Source organism: Sinocyclocheilus grahami, unplaced genomic scaffold, assembly GCF_001515645.1.
Source record: "Sinocyclocheilus grahami isolate Dianchi unplaced genomic scaffold, SAMN03320097.WGS_v1.1 scaffold2935.1, whole genome shotgun sequence".
Lineage (NCBI taxonomy): Eukaryota > Metazoa > Chordata > Actinopteri > Cypriniformes > Cyprinidae > Sinocyclocheilus > Sinocyclocheilus grahami.
The window spans coordinates 1,454-17,021 of NW_015508108.1; the positions used below are offsets into that span (position 1 = coordinate 1,454).

At 38.2% G+C, this 15,568-nt stretch overlaps 2 protein-coding genes across 3 annotated transcripts in view; one reads left to right on the forward strand and one right to left on the reverse strand.

The window, feature by feature from the left end:
* Positions 1 to 337: 337 nt before the first annotated feature.
* Positions 338 to 5,544, reverse strand: LOC107575838 (uncharacterized). 2 transcript variants are annotated; one of them, XM_016262159.1, is made up of 3 exons: positions 5,435 to 5,544; positions 2,718 to 3,329; positions 338 to 662 (listed from the first exon to the last, which is right to left on the reverse strand). In XM_016262159.1, the coding sequence occupies exons 2-3, from the start codon at positions 3,280 to 3,282 to the stop codon at positions 343 to 345; spliced, it is 885 nt and encodes a 294-aa protein (XP_016117645.1). In that variant the 5' UTR covers positions 3,283 to 3,329; positions 5,435 to 5,544; the 3' UTR covers positions 338 to 342. The 2 variants fall into 2 exon arrangements, with proteins under 2 accessions (XP_016117645.1, XP_016117646.1); XM_016262160.1 differs by lacking the exon at positions 5,435 to 5,544 and adding an exon at positions 5,300 to 5,363.
* A 679-nt stretch (positions 5,545 to 6,223) lies between these two features.
* The window catches only part of LOC107575837 (actin related protein 10), a 21,876-nt gene continuing 12,531 nt past the window's right edge, over positions 6,224 to 15,568 (forward strand). The window contains exons 1-7 of the mRNA XM_016262158.1: positions 6,224 to 6,416; positions 8,348 to 8,420; positions 8,659 to 8,741; positions 8,827 to 8,935; positions 9,158 to 9,265; positions 10,948 to 11,015; positions 11,097 to 11,207. Of these exons, the coding sequence (XP_016117644.1) occupies positions 6,340 to 6,416; positions 8,348 to 8,420; positions 8,659 to 8,741; positions 8,827 to 8,935; positions 9,158 to 9,265; positions 10,948 to 11,015; positions 11,097 to 11,207 (629 nt within the window). The 5' untranslated portion in view covers positions 6,224 to 6,339. The remainder of the gene's footprint in view (positions 6,417 to 8,347; positions 8,421 to 8,658; positions 8,742 to 8,826; positions 8,936 to 9,157; positions 9,266 to 10,947; positions 11,016 to 11,096; positions 11,208 to 15,568) is intronic.

The following is a 15,568-nucleotide window of genomic DNA, read 5'->3' on the forward strand; positions in this document are numbered from 1 at the left end:
TTGTGATGTTTTTATCAGCTGTTTGGACTCTCATTCTGACGGCGCCCATTCACTGCAGAGCATCCATTGCTGAGACACTGATGCAATTTCTCCAAACCTGATGAAGAAACAAACTCATCCTAATCTCGGATGACCTGAGAGTGAGCACATTTTCAGCAGATTGTATTTTTCAGATGAACTATTCCTTTAATTCTGTGAAGACTATTAGGATGACTCAAACTCTTATTGGTCACAGAGCTTATTTTCTGCAATAATCCAAAAGCCAATAGAAAAATTCTATTGGGTTTTAGTCGAGGGACTCAGAGTGATGCTCCAGAAATATGCCATCACTGCTGCGCTCTGTTATATATTCTCACGTTGTGTCGTCCCATAATGCTCTGCTTCCGGATGGGGTTCTGTGATTGGCTCTGTCACTCCAGACGTCTCCAGCATTCCTGAGAGACGGCCGTCAGAGGAAATGTGATCCGTAACCATGGACACCATCCGCTCCAGCTCTGGGTCTCCTATGGTTACGGCCGCTGGCGTCATGGCGACAGACGGTCCGGATGATGCTCCGGGCGCCGTGACGTCTTCAAACGGCTCAAAAATCAGAGGAAGGTCTTCGGAGGACATGGTGACCTCTGTGCTGACGTCCTGAGAGGAGGGAAAGACGCTCACTTCCTCTGGAGAAGGAAGTACAGGACAGCAAAAGGAACTGATTTACAAGCAGTCCAGTCAAAATATCCGAATCACTTCTCATATTCTCAGAAAGCCGCAGTAATCTCACATGTGTCTCAGAAAATTCATAGGAAATCTCAAACTGGGCTCAGATTTGCTCAAGATGTAAAAATAAAAATATAGCTTTTATTAATATTTAGAATTTAATGTCATTTTTATATTTCCTTTATATATTTAATATGTCTGTATAAGTTTTTATTAATTTTTATTTAAGTTTTGGTTATTTTAGTGCATCAAGTTAAACTAAATTAAAATGAGAAATGCTGTTTCTGAATAAACTGTAACTGAAATAAAATACATTTTAAAAATATTTTATTTTATTTTATTCCCATTAACAGGTAAGGTTTTAGTAATATTTTTGTGTGTTTTTCTCATTTTTATTAGTTTTTTTTAATATGTCTATATAGTTTTTATTCATTTTATTTCAGTTATTTTAGCATAACTTTTTTGGCAACTACCTGAAATAAACTAATATATATATATATTTTTATAAATATTTGATTTGATTTGATTTCAGTTAAAGTTTATTTTATTCCTCTGTTTGTTTGTTTTTAAACTTTTAAATGTGTCTATATTAAGTTTATTAAGTTTTAGTTTTTATTTGGCAACTAGCTGTTATAGAAGGAAGGAAAATGAAGTGCATCAGGAAAAGGAACCGATATACAAGAACTATAATATACAGTTCAGTCAAAAATGGTTGCTGCTCATTTTGTGAAGTGAAATAAACGATCTAGTTAAGCTTCATTTGATGCATCATTGCATTCCCACTGCATTTTCTGTAATTTCCATGACGCATTATTGATGCATTAATGTTTTATAAATGCTGCATCAGTTTCAACAGCAGCCTGAAACAATGACTGAACTGATATTTGACACATACTGGATTTCATGTTGATTTAATGTCAGACATCGTGAACCAAGAACATCAAAGCCGTCAGGAGTGTTAGCATGAATAATGTGTGTCGCCTCTTTTAGCAGTCAGTTCCACTTTCTTCCAGCAGCTCTCAAAATAGAAAGTAATTAGGCTGCCGGCGGCGTCCGCTGAGGGTTCAAAGTGGAGCAGGACGCTCTCAGACATCATTCAGTGTGATTCAGAAACTTTACAACACGGACACAGTTATTGAACTGAACTGATCTGAATAGTGACTCTATTGTTTTCTGCAGAGCTGCTTTACAGCTGCATTTTGGAACATTAACACTGTTATTTTCCTGTTTATTACTGTGAAGCTGTGAAGCTGCTTCTGTGGTAATTTAGCATGATTGATACTCTCATAATTTGTGTTAATATTTTGAACCATGCAGGTTATCATAGTTAACTAAAACTAAAACCGTAAAAGAACGTTTTTGTTAAAAACAATTAAAAATGATTTTATTTCAGCTAGTTGCCAAAGAAACATTTCTCATTTTCATTTAGTTTAACGATGTACTAATTTAAAACTCAAACAAAAATTCATAAAAAACTGTATAGACAAATTATAAAATCTAAATGACTGAATATAAACTAAAATTAAAATAGAAAATGCAAAAATATAAACTAGCCTAATTCAAAATTAAAACTAATATTATCTCCATACTAAAATAACAGTTTTGCATTAGATTTTATTTGTACATTCTTCTGTATTAATTTTAAAAGTTTTAGTAATTTTGTTGTGCATTTTTGTCAGTTTTCTAAAATATGTCTAATTTCAGTTTTTAGTTATTAACTAGATGAAAATGAGAAATGTTGCCATTAAATAACTTAAAAAAATTTTATATATATATTTTTTTTTTATTTCAGTAATTGTTTATTTTATATCAAGTAGCAAAAATACATTTGTATGCTTTTTATTGTAAAATAAAAACATCAAATGTCAGAGATCTCAATATGAACTGAGCTGCTCCACATTCATTGTAGAGCTTGTAGATCTTTTGGGTCTGAAATACTTCAATGACAGATAACTGAGAGCATGAATGAGTGAACTCTGAGCGAAACAATGGTCATTAGTGCATCGTTCCCTCACCTGCCTGCAGACGATCCGCTTCGGTCCAGGTATCCGGCGAGTCCAGCAGTCTGGAGCTGAAGCTCAGTCCGGATTCAGCTGCTAATCCAGCCGCCGAGTCTCCGCCGGTGAGCGGCGAGAGGCTGAACGCATCTGACTGAAGAGCTGAAGGAGTCGGTCCTCTGTCCTCCGCAGATGAGTTCCAGTGAAGCGTGTCACTTCTCTCCAGATCTCCAGCAGGAGGCGTCGTCAGAGACGGAGAGACATGAGAATCTCCAGAGGACGGAGGCGTGGTGTTCTGCCGCTCATCCATCCTGGACCGTCTGTCCTCGTTTCCATCCGGTGCAGATGCTGGTGTGGTGTTGGGTTCTCCACCGGTGATGCTCAGGGATGTGTTGGGGACCGTCAGACTGGAGGAGCCTGAATCCAGTGATCTGTCAGCTGATGCCGACTCTTTATCTTCTCCACGAAGGTCTCCTGGGCGTTCGAGGCCATGTGGGGCGGCCCAGCTTACGAGACAGATCGCCACCAACAGAACACTTTGGAAAGTTGCACCAGTGAACATTGTAGATCCGTCACTCGGCATGAAGTCCAGCCGAAGTTAAACGTGACCGAAACACCAAAGCACACTTCCTGTAGAAGATAAAACCCCATGCGCTGTGGTGTGAACTCAAGATTACGCTCTTTATATAAATTAAAGATAGTTTATATTTTCATATTATGAACATGAGGTGCATGCATTGCTTTTAGACGTTCTTAGACAACTTTAACACCAAGGGTGTAAGTTTGATTGTGGCATTGGTGGGGAATAACGGCCGACAACAGACATCAAAATTATTGCTAGGGACAATTTAGTAGTTGCTGGATATTGGTAGGAACACGTCACAGCGTCTACACCCTTGATTAACACATATTAACAATGTTTTTAGTTCATTAGATATCATTGCATATTGAAGGGCCCTGAAATCTGCACTAAAAGATTGAATGATAATTGAATGCGTTTGCATAAAGAATTCAACTTTTTACAACAGCTGTTCATGCTTAATTGAGATGTGTTTAAGGAGAAAACACTGGTGCTGTATATTTTATTGCACAATTAAAATGAACAGTACTGGCTGTAAAACAACAACAACAATCAAGGCTGTAGAGTTTAGTAGAGACACTTTGACACGTTCCTAGCAATATCCAGAGGCTACTAAATTGTCCCTAGCTATAATTTTGATGAAACAATTAAATATATGTGTATGTAAGCACTGTTGTTGTAATGTCGGCGCATCTGCTAAAGGTCACAGCATTGATATTATCTGAGAAGAACATATAAGAGCAGAAGTGATTCAAACAGCTGAATGATAAAGTTCATCCTCTTTAACTTGATGTTGTTCTGCTGTTTTGTGTTCATCTGCTCTTTTTACATCGACTATCGCTCTGTAGAGACTCATACAATCACATACAACAACAATTCCTCAGATATTCTGATAAACTGAAGATTCACTGGATGCTTGCAGCTGATTTCTATTGAACTGTCAGCAACTGAACTGCAGTGCAAACTATTTCAGATATAGTCACTTAAGCTACAAACTCAATGTTTCCATCTAACATGTATTTTGAGCTGCAGCTCGTCACATTAATTGAGTATTAATTCATCTGAATATGTTCTAGATTTGTGTTGGATGTTATCTTTAGAATATTTATTTGTAAACATCACACTTTTTTTTAATCTTATTTCAGTTAATGGCATAAAACTAGAGTTTAGTCAGTAGTAGAGCTGACAGTGTCGTGTAAACATGACTGAAGACGAGAAAAGAGAAACAGACGAACTGATTCAACTGAGTGAGTCATTTACTCTGAAACCGCTCCGATTGATTCAAACTCGGGACTTTGATCATTCAGTTCAAAAAGGAATACATTTACACACAGAATGAATGTAGAGATGCAGGTTCCACTGCTTCAGGATGAACTGAATTCAGATAGTTCCCATGTACTTGTTCAGATCAACTCTGAATAGAGAAAAGAGATTTAGAGCCAGATTTTTGTGAAATTTGGATGAACTCATGAATCTGTTGTGTGACCTCTTCATATTTAAGGAGAAAAAAGTCAGACATGGCTTATGATTTTCAAGGCTGTAGAGTTTATCGATATGAGATGTATATTCAGCACTGATAAATTGTTCCTAGAAATAATTTTGATCAAACAATTAAATGTCTGTGTGTTATTCCCCACCAATGCCACAATCAGACTTGACAACAATATTAGATTTGGTGACTTTGTATTAATGATGATGTATATTTTAATGTTAAGTGCTGCTAGTTTATCCATCCATTCTGTCATTTTCTTGCTCTTTCAGTTCTGCAGCAGTAACTTGACACACACGCACGCACGCACACACGCACACACACACGCGCACACACACACACTCTCTCTCTCTCACACACACACTCTCTCTCTCACACACACACACACACTACAGCAGTGTCTAAAAATAGCACAGAGCTCGTCTCAGAGACAAAGCGCCCTACTCTATCATGTCGATTCATCGATTCATCATTATTGCTCTGCTTGCATCCTTTCACACAAACATTCTTGCAGGCGTGTGATTTTCTCACGCGTAACTGCTGGACTGTCATCAGTGAATGTGCTGCGTAACTCCTGGTGTCTCTGCGTCTGTGCTGCAGGGCAGGTCCCCCGAGTGCTGAGCGTGGCTGCGTTATGAGAAGGACAGGAACGAGGCTCGAGCTCACCTGCTGTGTGTCTCGTGTCCAGCGCAGCGCTCCGGTGTTCAGCGGCTTCATCAGCAGTCGCTCTCAGAGTCCCAGAGTCTCCGTCTGCGTCAGATCGAGCCGCGCGTCACAGCTGCACTCATTACTATTCTGACTCATATTCATTATAATAATAGATATTAATTATGATTACTCTTATTTATTGATTTTTTTAAGCTGTTCTAAATTACTTTTTAATGACAAAACGCATTTAAAAATTATGTTTGCACTTATAACCAAACTTTGGTTTCAAATAATAATAATTATTATTATTGTAGTAGTAGTTATTATTATTATTATTATTGTTGTTGTTGTTGTTGTTGTAGTTATTATTAATATTATTATTTTTGACTAATGTTTATATATATATATATATTTAAATATTTTTAATGATAATACTCTTAAAAAAATATTTGACTTAAAACCACATTTTGGTTTCAAATGATTATTATTAATTGTAATTAATAATGATAATTGTAATAATTATTATTATTATCATTTTAACATTATGAAGTACTTTAAAAGTGATTTGACTCAAGCCCAAACTTTGGTTTCAAATGATTATTAATTGTTTTTATTATTATTGGGCTATATTTTGAAGTAGGCTACGTGTGAAGTAAAACAATAAAACATGAAAATAAGAAATAATGAAAATGAATTCCTGGTTCATGTGAGGAACTGACCTCGGATCAGTACACCTAGCGCTAGTGTGGAAAGTGTGTGTGTGTTGCATTAACTGAGTATTATTAACGGTTGCCGAAATGATTATTAGTCAGGCAAACGCGGGGCAGCCATTGCGAAGGACCCCGGCCGCCCTTCCGCCAGCGCTGTGTTTACATTCTAATAATTCTGTTTTCTGACACTTCTACTCATTTCTATCGATCAGCATGCCGTTGTTCGAAGGCTTGGTCGGTGGCGGGGAGAAGACAGCCGTGGTCGTAGATCTCGGAGCGGCCTACACGAAGTGAGTGCGGTACACAGACTGAGAGATGTCCTCATTCTTCAGTTCATCTTTAAATCAATGGCACTAGCTAAAGTCTCATGTTTTTTAGTAAATGCCGTGCTATTTGAACATTTATCCTGCTGATGCCATGGTAGTAATTTAGTACTCGGCGAGTATTTGTAAAACTATTCGTAAATACCATAAAATGTTGTGTTTTGACAACAAAGTCATATTTTACGCCACAATTTATGCTGAAATATTATATATATATATATATACACACATCTAAATATCCTTAAAAAGGTTTATGCTGAATTATGCATATTATAAAAATATATATATCAGATTATTATTATTGTAGTTATTATCATTATTGACTAATGCTATTTTTAAACATATTTATATATTTTTTTATGATAACACTCTTAAAAATGTATTTGACTTAACCTAGTTTTGGTTTCGAATTATTATATGTATATATACACAGTGCTGGTCATAAGTGTGGGATCAGTGAGACTGTAATGTGTTTAAAGAAGAATCTTCTGCTCATCACGGCTGCGTTTATTTGATCAAAAATACAGAAAAAACAGTAATATTGTAAAATGTTATTACGATATAAAATAATGGTTTCTATTTTAATATACATTAAAATATAATGTATTTCTGTGATGCGCAGCTGTATTTTCAGCATCATTCCTCCAGTCTTCAGTGTCACATGATCTTCAGAAATCAGTATAATATGCTGCTTTATTATCTCAGTATAATATGCTGCTTATTATCAGTTGTGCTGCACAATATTGTTTTGGGAAACTGATACTTTTTTCAGGATTCTTTGATGAATAAAAAGTTAAAAAGAAGAGCATTTATTCAAAATATAAATCTTTTCTCACAATATAAATATTTGCTGTCACTTCTTAACAGTTTAACACGTCCTCGCTGAATAAAAGTTTTCATTTCTTTCAAAAAAAGAACGAATAAAAATGTACCGACCCCAAACTTTTACACGCTAGTGTATATTGTTAGAAAAGATTTATATTTTGAATAAATGCTCTTCTTTTTAACTTTTATTCATCAAAGAATCCTGAAAAGCTGAAAATACAGCTGCACATCACAGAAATACATTAGATTTGAATGTATATTAAAATAGAAAAATGTTATTTTACATCATAATAATATTTCACAATATTACACTTTTTCCTGTATTTTTGATCAAATAAATGCAGCCCTGATGAGCAGAAGAGACTTCTGTAAAAACATTAAAAATCGCTCTGATCACAAACTTTTGACCGGTAGTGTATAGGCTTATATAATAATCTTTATGGTCCTGAAAAGCCTTTTATGCTGATGTATGCCGAAATAAAAAAAATATATATATATATATATAAATGTCCCTAAAAAGTTTTTATGCTGATGTATGCCTATTATAATTAATTATTATAAATAAAATACATCTTAATGGTCCTTAAAAGGATTTGTTTTACTAATAAATAAAAAGAAAATCGCTCTGATCACAAACTTTTGACCGGTAGTGTATATGCTTATATAATAATCTTTATGGTCCTGAAAAGCCTTTATGCTGATGTATGCCGAAATAAAAAAATAAATATATATATATATATAAATGTCCCTAAAAAGTTTTTATGCTGATGTATGCCTATTATAATTAATTATTATAAATAAAATAAATCTTAATGGTCCTTAAAAGGATTTGTTTTACTAATAAATAAAAAGTAAAAGTATTATTGTTATATTACAGGATTAAGTGCTCAGATATATGAACTGAAGTGTCATGTGATGAATCTAAACTTTTTTTTTTTTTTTTTTTTTAATATATCTTAATATATAAATTATATATTTAATATATATTTATCTATCATATAATGTGAAGCACCGATATTTCTCCTGTGCCGCTCGTGCTGATGGATGGTGGTCTGGTTTGCTCTGTTGTGTAGATGTGGTTTTGCCGGCGAGACGGGGCCGAGATTCATCATTCCCAGTGAAGTTAAACGCGCCGGATCTCCGGAGGTCGGTCTGAGAGCGGTCTCGTGCTCTTACGGGAATTATCTCTATTTCTAATCACAATAATCAATTAACATGATCATATTTAACTGACGTCTTTCTTTTACAAATGGTTTAAACAGCAGTATAATATTATCACTATTAACCCTAATGATCATGTGTGCAGACCAGTGGTTGATTTAATAATTCAGACCTGAATGTAATTAGAGAATTGTTATTAAATGAGTGTCTCTCGCTCTCACAGGCGGTTCGAGTCGTCCAGTACAACATCAACACTGAGGAGCTCTACAGCATCCTGAAGGAGTTCGTTCACCTGCTGTACTTCCGGTAGCAGAGACGCTTCTATGCTGCGTTTCAGAGCGGTTTGTGTTTGCTCATCGCAGCTGAACTCATGATGCTGTTCCTCCTTCAGGCATCTGCTGGTGAATCCTCGAGACCGGCGCGTGGTGATCGTTGAATCCGTCCTCTGTCCTTCACACTTCAGAGAGACGCTCTCCAGAGTCTTCTTCAAGCACTTTGAGGTGAAGTCATGCTGTGTCCTCATAGCTCAGCGGTTTATTATATGATCATACTCCATCCAAAGCAGTTTCACAGCAAATAATAAAGAAGATGAAAGAGGCCTAATGAACTAATAGAAGGCATTTAAATAAATGCTCATGTGTGCATAATGTAAAGCAGTCCTGTCTGCTGAAAGACACTTATAAATCTCTTGCGTGCAGTGTTAAAAGTGCTGTCTGTTGCAGGTCCCATCGGTCCTGTTTGCTCCGAGTCATCTGATGTCCGTCATGACTCTGGGCATCCAGTCTGCTCTCGTCATGGACTGTGGATATACAGAGACGCTGGTGCTACCAGAATCCTTTAACTGCAAATAAGCTCTTAAACTATTTAATAGTTCACCCAAACAGAAAATGTGCTCACCCTCTGGTCATCCGAGATCAGGATGAGTTTGTTTCTTCATCAGGTTTGGAGAAATTGCATCAGTGTCTCACTGCAAGTGAATGGGTGCCGTCAGAATGAGAGTCCAAACAGCTGATAAAAACATCACAATAATCCACAGCACTCCAGTCCATCAGTTAACATCTGGAGAAGACACAAACTGAAACACATCCAGCATTTTAACTAAAACACATAGAGTCCATAATCCATAATAACTCTTCCTCCAGTGAAAAAGTACATCTGCTGTTGTCTCTCACATCAAAATCCAGCCACATATTAGTTTACAGCTGTTTAAACGCTGCTTGATCTGTGCAGATTTCTCTCCTGATTCACACCAGAACACTGACTCACTGGAGGAAGAGTTATTATGGATTATGGACTCGTTAAAAACGTCTTAATGCTGTATTTGCTTCAGCTTTTGTCTTCTCCAGATGTTAACTGATGCAAGGTTATTATAGTTTAGAATTTTTAAATTTGTTTTATTTTAATGTCATATCCAATGATGTGTGTTGAGATAATTAGTATGAAAATAAACGTAGCCTGATTTGGTTATATGTCTTTTATTATTTAACCATAATCATGATATTGTAACTGTGGTGGCTTGCTCACTTTTCCGTTAACAGCCGTGCTTCAATCAAAACTAATTAAATTCAATAACGGCAATCGCATTTAACAGTAACGGCTTATTTTAATGTTCTTTTCATTTATGAAGAATTATAAGCGTGTGCATGATGTGATTTAGCCAGTGCACATTTGTTCAAAAGCCTGGCAGAGTGATCAGAAGATGCTAGGCTAAAGTGTTGTGTTGTTTACAGAAAGGATGCGCGTTCTCATCTTTGTTTCTGTTAATTATCATGTTGCGCTGCATGTCTGTTTTTGGTTTGATTGCTTGTGATACATGAGAAAATAAATAATCTTGCTTACCTGATGTAATAGATTTAATGCGAGTGCTGCTGTCAGATAATGGGTCGGGTGTTCTGTTAAGCACTGCTGGTGCACGTTTACCAAACAGGACCCGTGCAGGCTTTAAACTGCTTTGCGTTACAGGTAGCTATTTCCCTAAACCTCCACACAGCTCATATATTTTTCCGCCAAGGGGTGAGAACATAATGATTATGAAAATGATTATTTATTTTTGATAATTATAATTTTATTGCTGTTCTTAGTTTAGTTTCGTTTGAGTTTTTCTATTATTTTGACGTTTTTATTTCATTTCAGTTTACAAAATAGTTTTTTCATCAGTCGTTTTAGTCTTAGTTTTAGTTTTCGTTTACGAAAATAGCCTTGGACTGATGGACTGGAGTGCTGTGGATTACTTGTGATGTTTTTATCAGCTGTTTGAACTCTCGTTCTGACGGCACCCATTCACTTGCAGTGAGACACTGATGCAATTTCTCCAAATCTGATGAAGAAACAAACTCATCCTAATCTCGTATGGCCTGAGGGTGAGCGCATTTTAATTTTTGGGTGAACGATTCCTTTAATTCATATTCCTCGTCTGAGTGATTGAAAAGCATGTTTGTCTGCACTTGTTGTGTTTACACACAATATTATCTGTGGTTTGAAGTGGTTATAGATGGCTTTAACAGTGCACTAGATCTATGAAGGCGTTCCAATCCTGTCTGTGTGGGAAGCTCTGCCGATGGGAGGAAAAGCCATTCATAGGTAAGTCTGTGTGGAGTATTGCATGAAAAGAGTCTGTAGGATCATGACGCTTGTGTTCCCAGTGCTCTTGTTCCTCTGTAGGGAGCTGCACAGTCTGCTGAGTGAGCAATGCACACTAGACACCGACTCTGGCACCGGCCTCAGTCTGCCCACCGTCATCAGTAAGACCGACACACATCCATCACATCACACGTTTTGTTGAGCATCATATTTGATGCATCAGACTTTTTTGGCTCATATAGTCTGATAGAGTGAGAATATGGAGGAAAAACAGCTCAGTTTCATTCAAAGGAATATAAATTTGCTGCAGATGCTGATATTTATATGATGAAATTCTGATGTTTGTGCTGTAAATCAATGAGATCTTTATAACAGTACAGCAGATGCTGACGTTAAATGCTATAAATATCAGTCGTCGCTCTATATCTCCAGCAATCTGTCTCAGTAAAATGAGAGTGAAATGCTCCAAACATATAATGCAGTGATTGAGAGCTGAAGAAATAAAGGCTCCTCAGAAGATGTGAGATGTTCTGGAGGCTTGTGAAGATCATTCCTCCGCTGAGGAACAGTGAAAGTAAAGCTTCTGGAAACAAACTCTCCTCACACACTCTGATCTCCTTTTCCAGTGTGTATTTAGCCTGTTTATACAAGACATTGTTCCCCTTCCTGTAAGCATCTTCTTTGGCCTGACGGAGCTGTATAAGTTTTGCAGTGAACCATGGTTTGTCATTGTTGTATGTTAGATGAGTCCTGGTAGGAATGCACATGTCTTCACAGAAACTGATATAAGATGTTACAGTCTCTGTGAGCTCGTCCAGATCGGTGGCAGCAGCTTCAAAAGCACTCCAATCAGTGAGGTCAAAACAAGCTTGTAAATCCTGCTCTGCTTCATTAGTCCATCTTTTTACAGTCCTTCGGCTTTATTAAAGTCCCCGAGAATTATTAAAACCGAGTCTGGGTGTTGTTGTTCTGTCTCTGTGATCTGATCAGCGAGTTTCTGTAAAGCGGAGCTCACGTGCGCTTGCGGAGGAATGTAGACACTGACAAGAATGAACGAGCAAAACTCCTGCGGCGAGTAGAAAGGCTTACAGTTAATGAAGAGCACTTCTAGATCTGAACAGACCATCTTCTTTATGCCAGTTACATTTGTTCATCACCTCTCATTCATGTAAAAACATGTCCTGCCGCCGTGCGATTTCCCCGTTGATTCTGCGTCGCGATCTGCTCTAAACAGCTGAAAGCCCGGCAGACTCAACGCGCTGTCCGGAATGGCGTCTTTCAGCCAGGTTTCCGTGAAACACAGAGCAGCAGAGTGTGAGAAATCTTTGTTTATCCGGGAGAGCAGAAGGAGTTCGTCCGTTTTGTTGGGTAAAGAGCGGAGGTTCGCCAGATGGATGCTAGGCAACAGTGTTCTGAATCCGCTCTGCCTGAGCTTCACGAGCGCGCCGGCTCGCTTCCTCCATCTGCACGTCTTGAAGTTCTTGATCAGCGCTGCAGCTCCACCAACTACTATGTCCAGCAAAACATCAGAATAGTCGAAAACCGGTGAAATACTGGGTGATGTGTAGTGCCGAATGTCCAGCAATTCGTCTCTGGTGAAACTGATTGCAGGGATATAACTAAAGACAGGACAAACTAACAAAAACATAAATACAACTGCAGAGCACGCCACGGAGGCAGCCATCATCATCGGTGCCATCTTGGTCGTATCGTAGAAAGACATAGAAAGCAACATAGAACATAGAAAGCAGCTAGCAGCTATAGCACAACATAGAAAGCAGCTATCTTAAATTTTAATATTTCTTCACAATAATACTGTTTTTCTTGTATTTTCCATCAAATAAATGCAGGCTTGGTGAGCAAAAACATAAAAAAAATTGTGTTCTAAACTTTTGACTGCTGGTGTAATTTAGAAACAAATGTTTTATATAGTTTTTTGTTAACTGTACGACAGTTATTGATGGTGACACTGCTGACATGCCATTAAAAAATTAAAATAAATAATTCAACACAACACTCTTCAAGAAAACCGTATCAAAGGAATAAAATAAACAGATTAATACAGAATCTGTTAATTTTATTCCTTTGATAATATTCATATAAAAATGATCCCACAGTGTGTAACATGTTTTTAACTGTTGATCTCCAGTGTTTACACAAATTATGGTGTGCTTTGCTCATCTGTAATATTTTATACTTGTTGATGATTGCAGATGATTTTTGTTAAATGTCCCATCTTCATTTACAGTTCATGAAGAAGATAATTTAGCAATAACATATTTAAATCTTTATTTAATATGTAAACTTTGACAGTCCTGCTTAAGTTTAACTCCGTAAGATCGGATGTGGAATTAGTAAATTAGTCACACGCTAAGATTTTCTTAGCGGCCTCTCTTAGAGGTCTCTGCTCCGGCTTCGCTACCTTTTGGATGTCCTTGCTTACTGCTCTGCGCTTTGCTCCCTATTTCTGTACTTTTCTCAGATTTTTCTAAGATTTTTACTTTAGCAGATCAGCACAATGCTCAAACAACACATTTTTGGCACAGACACTAAAACTAAAAACACTTCGGGACTGGAATAATACAAAAAAAGGGAACTTTTGCCTCCCACTGCCACCAGCTTACATTCCAGAGAAGGGAAAGCACAGCTGTCTACATTCAAACAGACGAGAGAGAAAATGTCTCTTGCTGAATCTACTTGTTGCATAAACTGCCGCAAACTTCTACAAAGAATTGCGGTTCTTGAAACAAAGTTACTTGCTGGACTTCCAAAACAGGTAGAACACACAGCATACATCACGGACCCCCTCAGCATACAGCCAATGAGTCCCATGAATCTAGTGAATCTCAACAGTTTATACCAAGTGTTGAGGAACAAGCCGAAATTGATTGACACACTAATCGATGGCACAAACCGAGACTGTCAGGGTTCTGTCACTTCGGTCTAGTGTAATTCATAGTTTTGTGACAGAGCCCTGACACTCGCGTCATGTCATTGTTTTCATGTGAGCGTGCGGCTTCAAGTGTGCTCGAGCCGTGCGCTCTCGTCTGCGTGTACTGTTTCATGTTGGAGCGTGGTGTTCAGATCCCGGCACTCATGTCTTGAGTTTCGGTTTCGTGTCGGGGTCCGGACACTTGCGCTCCATGTTCTGTCTGTTGTGGGAGCGTGCGGTCTCGAGTTCGCTCGGCCGTGCGCTCTTCTGTCCACGTGTGTTGTGTTATGTTGGGCACGTGGTTTGTGGTCAGCCGCGTGCTTTTCTTGTTGTCTTGTATGAACACGCGGCTTATGAGTTTTCTCATTAGCTGCGTGTTCGTGTCTTTTGTTCTAGCACATGGCTTGTGATTTGTTTTGTGTGAGCCCATGGCTTTTTGTCTTTGATTCGGTGTGCCATGTGCAATTGTCTTGCCCCCTCCCATCTTGTTACCTGATTATTAGTTAATTAGCCCCACATGTGGTCCCTCGTTACCCTCCTCATTTGCTCTCCATTTATTCTCCTTGTGTTTGCAGTCCTGGGTCAGTTCGTCTTCATCTCTTCCTGGATGTGTCGTGTCGTGTCCAGATCCTGCCTTGCCTTGCCAGCCTGTTTTTCCCCCACGGGGTAGTTTTTGTTGCTGTTTTGTTTATTTTTATTATCAATAAAAGCCCATTCTCTGCAGTACTGAGTCCTCGCTCCATCCTCTACCCGAACCCTGACAGAGACATCAGATTGTCACAAGTATCTTATATTGCTGCGGTAGCATCCTCTACCCCAGATATGGCTATGACAAGGCTTGCAAAAACTGGTATTCTACCACCTCCTATACATCTTGAAAACAGATTTGATGTTTTAATGAATGTGGGTGAGGAATCCCCAAATGTGGTTAAACATGGATCGGATCAGCCAGCAGCTAACATCGCTACTAACAGGCGCTCAAGGTCGAGCAGACAGCGGCATTCAGCTCAAAGCGCAGCCGAACTCAGGACTCTGATAGTGGGTGACTCTATTATCAGAAACATTAGTAGCAGGACTACAATTACATGCTGCTTTCCTCAAGCAACCGTCTCTGATGTGAACAAGGAACTTCGGAAAATTCTAATGAAGCACAAGACTGCTAATCGAATCATCATCCATCTGGGGAAGAATGATATACGGAAAGAGCAGTCAGAACTCCTTAAAAAGGATTTCGTTGAACTCTTTGAAACGCTTCAATCACTTGAAGTTCAGTCGTTCATCAGTGGACCACTCCCAGCAAGGGGAACTAACATGTTTTCACGGTTGCTTGGGCTGAACACATGGCTACAACGATCTTGCAATTTAAAAGGAGTGAATTTCATTGACAACTTTAATCTTTTTTTGGGGCCATAGACAACTGTTTAAACCGGATGGCCTCCACCCAAACTTGGTGCAAGAGTGCTTAAGGACAAAATCTACTTCTCCCTCCATCATCCTTCAGTAGTGTGTCAATCCACTCAGCCTGAATAGCACACACACACCTGGTCTGAGTCGTCATGTGGTTGAGACATCCCACAAGGACACTGATAACACCACACAGCCACAACAAGCACTGCTCATG